The 9982-nt window shown below is 45.9% G+C and overlaps 1 protein-coding gene across 1 annotated transcript; it reads left to right on the forward strand.

Moving 5' to 3' along the window:
• The first annotated feature begins 212 nt into the window (after positions 1–212).
• slc30a1a (solute carrier family 30 member 1a) lies at positions 213–5857 on the forward strand. Its single transcript, XM_056581263.1, has 2 exons — positions 213–1254; positions 2836–5857. Exons 1-2 carry the CDS (start codon positions 639–641, stop codon positions 3723–3725), a joined length of 1506 nt encoding a protein of 501 aa, XP_056437238.1. The 5' UTR covers positions 213–638; the 3' UTR covers positions 3726–5857.
• Positions 5858–9982: the final 4125 nt, after the last annotated feature.

Below are 9982 nucleotides of genomic sequence, written 5' to 3' on the forward strand. Positions count from 1 at the left end.
GATTTCCCGCCCAATCTGGCAACATTGGCTGCAGCGCGCTGCAGCCAAATCTGGCTCGATCTGGCAACACTGTTTGTTAGATGCGTTGCATGCAGAGGCGCATAGCAACCCTGTCGCCCGGGTGGTACGTCCCAACCATTAGCGGCAACAGACCAATCACCTACCAGCTAGCGTGCTACCAGCCAATGGTCAAGGAGCTGGGCGGGTCCGTTACATTACCCAGTTCCGTGTGGAAAGTTTACCGGCTCGGGTGCAAAGTTTCAGCCGTCTGCAAACGGGTGAGCAGCGGCCAACGATTCTGGAATATACCGGCGCTGACTAAGGTCTACATAAGTCGTCGGACTTTTTGTCTGTGGTACTTTATTCATTCTTGACCGAATGAACGCGTGTTTGTCTGATAAATTAGCCAAAGGATGCTGCTATTTGTAGAGATGCTAGTGTAACAATACGCTTTGTATTGTCTCAGGTAGCCCGTTAGCGGAGTTAGCTCGCTAGGACGGACCCCTACCACAGCTAGCTAGCGGATGCTCTGGTAAACAGGTTAAATCTGTATGAAAACGGTCGAATTAGTCGGATTACCGGTAGGTTAAAAAACAAGCCTATTCATTGTTTCATCGATCGTTTCCTAGTGTTTGAAGATGGCTTGTGAGCCGAACCGTGTGCGGCTGCTATGCATGCTTTCATTGACGTTCGGGTTCTTCATCGTGGAAGTGGTCGTCAGTCGGATCACTTCATCTCTAGCGATGCTGTCGGATTCCTTCCACATGCTGTCGGATGTTATAGCACTGCTGGTGGCTTTGGTCGCCGTGCGATTCGCTGAGAAGACCCAGGCGACCAACAAGAACACCTTCGGGTGGATCCGGGCGGAGGTGATGGGGGCGCTGGTAAACGCGGTGTTCCTCACGGCGCTGTGCTTCACCATCATCCTGGAGGCGATCGAGCGGTTCACCGAGCCCAACGAGATCGACAGCCCCTACATCGTGATCGGGGTCGGTGCTGCGGGGCTCCTGGTCAACCTCCTGGGGCTGTGCTTGTTCCACGGCCATGCAGGTGGTGGACACGGGCACTCGCACGGTGGTGGTGGTGGGGGACATGGGCACTCGCACGGCAGTGGCGGACACTCTCATGGCAAGAAAAAGACTGGTAAAATCTGCAAATCTGAAAAACCAAATTCCTCGTCGTCCGAGACAAACACCTTGGTTGTGGTCGACCACAACAGTCCAAATGGGGTCAACTCAGAGAACCGTGGATATGGTAAGTCCAAAGGGTTTTGGGGGGGTTACATACACCGTTATAATGTAATAAGTCCTATATTGAAGGCTACCTCATTGACAAGCAAGAAAGGCAAGTTAAGATATTAGTATCTTACGTTTGTGTCTAGTCATGTGATTTGCACACAAAATACAATTCAACCCATACCAATTCAACAACCCTAAGTCCAAACAAATGGCCAAGTGTCAAGCAGTGATCCCTTGTTACAATATTACATACAAATAATTTGATTCATTGTTCAAAAGCATATCCTCTTTTAAACGTTGAGGACCACACACACACACATTACTGTGAGAGGAGAAACTCATTGTTGCTTTTGATAGTTTCTATGGAGTTGTGGATAAGGATTATCCGAATAAGGCTGTGTTCTGTGTTGCAGACCGTTGAATAACTTTGTTGGTTCAATATTAGTTCTGGAACTTGTTTTTCACCAGTATTTTTGAGATACACAATAGTTGATTAATATTTGTAATAATTCAGCTGAATATGATGTATTGTATTGCAATAGAACCCTAGAAAGAATAAGCTAAAACCCCCCTTATAATAATATTGGTAATACATTTGTTTCTCTAAGATGGGAAAAGTAAATAATATGAACAGCCTTATCATATTTAAGAACCGGTTGAACCGTAAGAGTGCTCCAAACTGGCATCCTCAGTCTCTTATCCTGCTGATTTAAAGGACTCGGCTGGTTCTGTGAAGGCCACAGGTTAAGTGTCCAAGTCCCTTATGTCCTGAACTTGAATCAGCCATGATTATAGTTCAATTCACCGCTTCTCGTGGTGTGTGCGTGTTCTGATGCAGGGCATCTGACCTCCATTATATTGCACCCCATTGTTAAGCAGCTCCCTCGTTTTGCCCAACAAATCTAAGTGCAAACAAACTATCCTGGCTAGTAGGTAGCCTTCTCAAATAGTTCCCACAAACAAACAAATCCAAAAGTGTAAATTGTGTTTACACGCTACTGGGCATGCTCATGCCCTTTAGACGGCAGTTTTGATTCTAAGTGAAGACAGGGTCTGCGTTATAGGTTGTGTTGTTACTCTGAATTCTAAGTGCAACATTTAAAAAAGCTGTGAGGGGACAATGTAGGAGGTGTTCTGAAAATGTGCTCAGTTATAAGAATGTACACAACATCCTCTTTTTAGGAACATTCGAGAATTAAAACTGCTCGCTTCCCTGGCTCCAACCATAATGCCAGACCTGTGTTACCACCAGTGAAAAAAACACACTCTCGCACCCTTGGTGGGAGAATAAGTCACGCCGTGACTTATTGAAATGTTGCTCTGCATTCAGGATTCAAAATTATCACAATTGTCTATAACACAGCCTCTGTCTTGCTTGGAATTCCAACTGCCTCAGTCTTAAAATCAGGGCAAGTCAAGTAGGAAATTGTTTAGTTTGTTTGTACTTATTGGGACGGACAAAACAGAGTCATCTTTGAGTTGCGGCTAAGCACTTTCTTGGAACATGCTGCAGTATAAGGCTAAGATTATGTGCCTGCAAACATGTTGGCTTTGTTAATACGATGAACCGCACTTAGACCGCACTTTCCCCCCTCAGACTTCAGCAAAGACGGCACCGAGCTGCAGACCAACGGCAGCCCGCTGTACGACGACGTCGACCACAGCTCGGCCGCGCAGCTCAACATGCGCGGCGTCTTCCTCCACGTGCTGGGGGACGCCCTGGGCTCGGTCATCGTGGTGGTCAACGCCCTCATCTTCACCTTCGTGTGGCAGCCCTGCCTGCCTGACGAGGCCTGCCTCAACCCCTGCATCAACAGCCACAGCACGGACCACCAGCACGTCAACGAGACCCTGGTGGGCCTGACGGACCCCGGCGCCTACCGCATGGCGGGCCCCTGCTGGGTGCTGTACATGGACCCCACCCTGTGCATCATGATGGTGGGCATCCTGCTGTACACCACCTACCCCCTGCTGAAGGAGTCGGCGCTCATCCTTCTGCAGACGGTGCCCAAGCAGATCGACATGCACCAGCTCAACGAGAAGCTGCTGTGCCTGGAGGGCGTGCTGGCCATCCACGAGCTGCACATCTGGCAGCTGGCCGGCAGCCGCATCATCGCCACGGCGCACATCAAGTGCCACGACCCCACGGCCTACATGGACGTGGCCAAGCGCATCAAGGACTTCTTCCACGACGAGGGCATCCACGCCACCACCATCCAGCCCGAGTTCGTCACCTTCAGCTCGGACTCGCGCGACTCCCTGTGCGAGCTCTCCTGCCGGACTCAGTGCGCCCCCAAGCTGTGCTGCGGCTCCGCCGACAAGGCGGCCGAGAAGAAGGCGGCGTCGGAGGCCGACGACGGGCTCCGGGAGGTCAGCCCCGCCACCCTGGAGGTCATCAGCGAGGACCCGGAGCAGGCGGCCGCCCTGCCGCTGGTGGTCACGCCGGAGCCCGCCGCCGCCCCCCGGGAGGCGGAGTCGTTTCTCTGAGACGGCGCCCAAGGGCCGCCGCAGCGGAGCAGCCGGGGGAGGGCAACCCCAAGAAATAAAGGAAGTTGACGGGCGACTTGTTGACTGCCTGCTAGTTTTGATTTTTTTGGTGTGTGTGTGTGTGAGTGGTCAACCTGTACCTGCAACTAGATTGGTATAAGGAAACCGGATCACTGGCCTGACATGGAAGTCTATTTTCAATGTCTTGTTTTATTTTTTAGCCCTACTGCTGGACCCCCCCCTCCCTTCACCTGACCAACATCACCCCCCTTGGTCTATCTCTTCTATTATGTGGGCTCAGCAGTTCAGGTAGTGATGGGTGCATGTGTCAGGAGTCCTATTGCCCCCCGAGCGAGTGCGGGGTGAAGTCTGCACAAAGTGCCAATGTCCTCTAATTCTCCCTCTCCTAACACCATGTGCTGGAGCGTTATCTTGTTCCCATGGTGTTTTTATTCTCTATTGTCCTTGGTGCCAAAGCTGTTCACTGCAAGCATCGAAGGGACGGAGCCAACACCCCTGTACAGAGAGGGTTAATATTACAAAAGAGAAGTCAAACACTACTAATGCAAGTCAGAGCGCTCTTGGGTCAGGCGTCTGGAGTCCCTCTGGCTGGCGGGCTGATCGGTGCGAGGAGCTGTAATTCCTACTCCTCACTCCACGCAGGCTCGAGACAACTCGGCCGTTGGCCCCAAACGGAAGCATATTGTATTGCTTAATAATTTATGTATTTAAGTTACGAGTTATGATCTTAAAATCTCCTTTTGATGACATTTACTTTGGAAAGAGAATGTTTAGTAAATCATTTTTGACGTGAAACTCTTACTTCAAATGTGTTGTGATCTTTTATTTTTTTTTACAGCGCTATTATTTCTCTGACTGATGTTCTGGACTCATTTGGGAGTCGTGAGACGTTCACGCTGCTCTCCCGTTGCCTTTTTTTAAAGCAAAACAAACCGGGAGAGAGCACTACATATACACTGCATACACTGCAGTGGAGAGGGCGCATGCTGTCATGTCCACCCGCAGAAAAGTATTGGAGGTTTGTCACCTTGTGAGCCAGAGGAGTCTGTCGCTGCTGGATCTATTCCTTCAGTGTCTATTCTGTATTTCTATTATTCTTTTTTTATGTCACTTCCTCCTCCATAACTGTTTTTTTTTATAATGTGAAGGGACCTCGTCGAAATCCACAATGTGTTTTGTTTTCTTGTTTTTCCTGATGCTTTGTCTCAGGCTTTGCATGATTAGAGGCTGGATCTATATACATACCTAAGAAGGTTGGCCCTGGATGCTGCTTCACTAGGGGCATCGTAGGGTCTGTGTCTGTTCATAGTGAGCATCCCCATAGCATTACCTCTCAGGCTGTTTGTTAAATTTGTGACTTGTGGCCTTTTGAAATAGTAAAGAGATAAAAAATACTGCAGACGTTCCATTCTATTCATTTAAAAATTTGAATCACCATAAACGGTGAATCAAGAGATGCATTTCAGATTTCCACTCCAATACATGTGTATGCAATGTAGGCATATAATGGGGAAATGCATTTTGATGCGTTCCTTCCTTTGTAATATTTGGTTACTATTATTCTATGTCTTTTGAGACGTTGAGCTCTCTGTGCAAAATGGAAACATAAAAATTGTCGGATTTTCTTTTTTTGGATATTTTAGATATGTCAACTGGTGAGAAGCTAGTCGTGCTTTTGATAAATATATATACAATACCTGTTCAATGTGTCATTGTGTAATAAAGAAAAGATTGCTGTTTAGTACAGCAGCTACGTTTACATCTTGTGTTGACTTATTCATGTTTGGATTCTGCAGCAAGAAAAATAAGAATATTCTAAAGGATTCATGTGATGATTGAAAGAACGTGTGGATGAATCCAGCTCTGTCTGACATGATTCATAATCATCCACCACCATGATAAAGACACACGGGCTCTATTTAAATTGCAGTTTACTAATAAACAACTCACTCGGTATTTATCCACCAAATGAGACTAAACTAAAATAACTGACTTTACCAGAATAGAAAACTCAAAACCGGTGTTCTCTCCACTGAGATGATATGAGGGTCTATGAGGCTATACTGGTTGTCAGCCACCACTTCCATGGCCCGGGGTGACTTATGCAAGGGGCGCAGAGGGCATTCCACACTATGACCGGTCAGCACCATAGCCTTTTTTTCTTTTCTTTTTTACCCAGCATTCCTTAGCATAGCTTTCCCTGCTCCCTGTCCCCTCTCATTACACACACAAACAGACAATAAGGACAGAGAGCAGCGCATGCCAGGAGTTGCAGTGTGCACCTTTCAGAGAGAGAGAGAGAGGGGGTAACAATGGAGGGATCCACTGTAGGCCGTGGTCTGGTTTGTTACTGAACCAAAAAGGTTGTTGGTGGCGAGGTTCTCATTTGTGTACACAGACGTATAAGCCACGGTGCGGCTAAGCCCGGCCCCCCGCACATCAATGTTCAAATCCATCTAGTGCCAGAGTGAACTGACCCTGACGCACACCTAAACCCCCGCCGCGGAGGGGAGGCGTTCAGACGGTCGTGTTAAACCCCACCACCCCATCCTCTACTTACTGGACTGGATTTGTGGGAGAGTCCGCAAAGGACTCATGGGGTGTGAGACATATGGCGTGGCCGCTCTAGCTGAGCTCCAGATCGATCTCGATCTCCCTCTAATGTTATTCTATGGCGCCCATCCCTTCCAGCCCCTCCCCCGGTACGGGCTCTTAGAGAGGGGGTTGCTGCTTCAGTCTCCTCTCCCATCAGCCAACACCATTCTTTCGCCATGGTCACAAAATGCTATGTGTAGGTGTAGTAAAAAAAACGAAGATAATTTGATAGTAATTGAAAATACTCATTAATTGTCAGCAAAAAGATAATAAACCAACCTAATCAAGGTTAATTTTTGATCAAGGCTTTATTTGTCTGCTTCAAAAGCCCCCAGAACACACTGAATGTTATCAGTTGTCATAAGTTGTCATCCCTTGCTTTACTTCACCAATCTCCATATCTTCTCTTACCACAAATCAACTGCTGCCTTAAAGGTCACGGTGATCTCTTAACTGTGTGTGTAGAGGGCCTTGTCACATAAAACAAAAGGCGATTGACATCAGTCTACCTTGACCTAGTGGGAGGTAATTGGGAGTAAACCTGGAAATGACCACAGGAAGAAACGTAGGGAACGTGATTTCATTCACTAGGATTTGATTGGATCTTGCTCAGGTGACAAAACCCATTAACCCTGCCTAATGTTGGGCTGTTCCCAATTTATTCATGTGAGGTGATGAAATGATTTGTGAAAGGAGCTTAAAAATACATCAGTTTGAGAGGAAAAAACATTATATTCAAATGTAAGATAACAAAAGAAAATTAAGAAAATGTAATAGAAGTGTATGGATAAGGTGTGCATTTCATTTTATCTTTATTGTGTCCTCAACTGACAATATAGGCTTACTAAAAATCTCAGACTTAGTTAACTTACGTGGAAATTGAATACTACTAATTTAATCACATAAATTAGCTTAGCCACTAAGTAGCATAGTTCTTTTGGGTGCTCAGACTAGATATCAACACATGCATCAACATGATATGACTCTAAGATAAAGCACAATACTTAAGCTAACACTATCACTACAGTCAATGCTGTTGCCCTTTTGCCCTGTGGGTAATCTGGCCTATATTTAACACTTCATCAGCCCCGGCATTCCATGGACGACCACGCTAAAGTCTTGTACTGTACAACGTTCTCAAACCAAGCTCTGTTTGGAAGTGTTCAGTGCTTTGGGGGCCTGTGAGTCTAACTTGTGACTTTGGCAAAACACCACAGAGATAAGACACGTGGGAACTCCCCTTTAGTGCATAGGCTGTGCGGAGGCAGGAGTTGGCTAGTTGGCCTAAAGCCAAAAGGCCATTTTAATCCAAATAGCCGTGACTGCTATTATTTACAGATTTTTGTCAGCTCCTCTCATGCCAAAGTCATGACATAAAAATAATTTCTAGCGGATAAGTGAAAACATAAAAGACACAAATGAATATTCACTTGTGGCTTCCTAACTGCTGAGTTGTCTACCCTCGGAGCTCTTCGGAGAAACAGAGAAAGAGAAGTGAAACATTAAAGATTGAAGCCGCTTCCCCCTGAGTCAGTTCTTGGCCTTTTGCAACAGCTTGGACTCCAGTCCTTACTCCTGACAACCCTTCCTCTCTGTGCAGCTGAGCGGACACATTTCTACATGGATACATGTTTAGTGAGAGCACAGAAGCTAAGGTGTCCATTTCTGGGAAATGCTTGTAAAGGAACTCATAAAGTTTGGATGATTTACCTGATAAACATCAGACCGCTGCAGAAGAACAAGCTAACACTATCCATCCAATCCAAAAATGACTATGGAAATGACTTTAATTGTTCCTAAAAGTAAAGTTATATATGTTGTATAGTAATATATTATGTTATATATTTCACAACAATTTATAAACTGACTCTCTCGAAGACAGAACTAGGCCTACATTTAAAAAGATATATCTCAATCTTGAGATACGTCTCATGTGGAAGTGCTCAAAAGTCCAGAAGCGTTCGATTATTATTTTATTTTTAATGTAAGGATTACGCCAGAAAAAATGACGACCGCTGCACCTTTGCATAATGCTTAGCCCCCACCATCAGAGAACCTTTCATTAGACCACATGACCAGGTCGCACCCTGTAGGCTACAACGTGTCCATCTTTGCCGGAGATTAGTAAGGTTTGGAATGTAGATGTGGACTCATGGCCCTCGGCTAACCGCAAGCAGCACCAAGGGACCTCCGATACCAGCAGGCACTTTTGATTCATTTTCTATCATGAATTCTTAATCATTGATTGCAAATGTTGATCTTTAACCGAGAAGGAGGTGAACTGGTTATAGGCAAAAGCAGGACTCACAAGAAATAGCAATGTCAGATTTGGAAAGGTATAATTTTTGATCCCATAGTTGTGTAAAAGATAAACAATGGCGCCTGGAGATATATACATTGAAATGTATTGAGTCATACAGCCGACACTAAAGGGACACAACCTTCATCTAAAGCACCTGAAGAATCAGGCTGAGAAGAGCAGTCAAAAGCATTGGATCGTTTACTGTAACATTGCAAAGGCAGTACTCACAAAAACTAATTATGGCCAGGTACAACTGTTTTCAAATAATGTATATAATAATAGAAGTATTAACAGTTAAAAAAAAACGAAACAAAAAGGTATAGGCCTACCTACTCAATAGTTCAGTGAGAACAAAAACGTAAATGCTGCACGTCCAAGTTTCTAAAACCCAAAACAACATGGCATTGGGAAACATATCCCAGACTTCTGGTCCCTATCGTATAAATTATGCAGCACTATAGTACTGCATAATGGATACGTCTTAGAGACGGACAGATAAACTAAATTCAATTCGAGACACAAAGGAAGACAGAAGGGTTCATCTGCTTTCAGGATGTTCTCAGACGAGGTGTAATATTTAGGTATAATAATTATGATAATAACATTAAGAATAAAATTTGTCGACAGACTGACAGCCTGTCTGTTGCCTGTCATATGAATTCAAGACGTACGTAAGATGATTCATACACTACACGATTCGGACATAACAAATCTTAGAACGAGGGGAGCTTAGTGGATGGTGGGGGAGCAGGACAAAGGGTTAATGTTTTACTGACTATAGAGTACTGTACCCCCCCCCCCCCCCCCCCACACACACACACACACACGCACACACGCACGCACCACACACGCACGCACGCACGCACGCACGCACGCACGCACGCACGCACGCACGCACGCACGCACGCACGCACGCACGCACGCACGCACGCACGCACAGCACACACACACACACACACACACACACACACACACACACACACACACACACACACACACACACACACACACACACCAACTTGTTTCCCAGACTTTGGTCAGTGAGTTGAGTTGGATCACAGAGCAATAATTGCCTGCTCTGATAATGCGACCGTCAACAATACAGGAACCTTATCTCCCCTTCCTTTGCAATCTGAATGTAGTGCGAGAAACAACTTATAGAGGCCCCTTGTAGGCTGTGTCTTATAAGAATTTGTACCTAAATATCAACTGGCGTAACTTGGAAGTAGATGATAGTCAATACTATTATTGTATATATCTATTATGCAACAGGGTCAGAAGGACTTTGCTCTGCAACCCCTACACCGCCGCCAGCACACGTTTTTGGACAAAGTGCACA

Source organism: Gadus chalcogrammus, chromosome 21 (genome assembly GCF_026213295.1).
Source record: "Gadus chalcogrammus isolate NIFS_2021 chromosome 21, NIFS_Gcha_1.0, whole genome shotgun sequence".
NCBI classification, from domain to species: domain Eukaryota; kingdom Metazoa; phylum Chordata; class Actinopteri; order Gadiformes; family Gadidae; genus Gadus; species Gadus chalcogrammus.

Excerpts from the sequence above, each read along its gene's own strand:
- slc30a1a (XM_056581263.1), top strand. The coding sequence starts at position 639 with ATGGCTTGTGAGCCGAACCGTGTGCGGCTGCTATGCATGCTTTCATTG. Across the intron at positions 1,255-2,835 it reads CTCAGAGAACCGTGGATATG|ACTTCAGCAAAGACGGCACC; the intron begins GTAAGTCCAAAG and ends TTCCCCCCTCAG.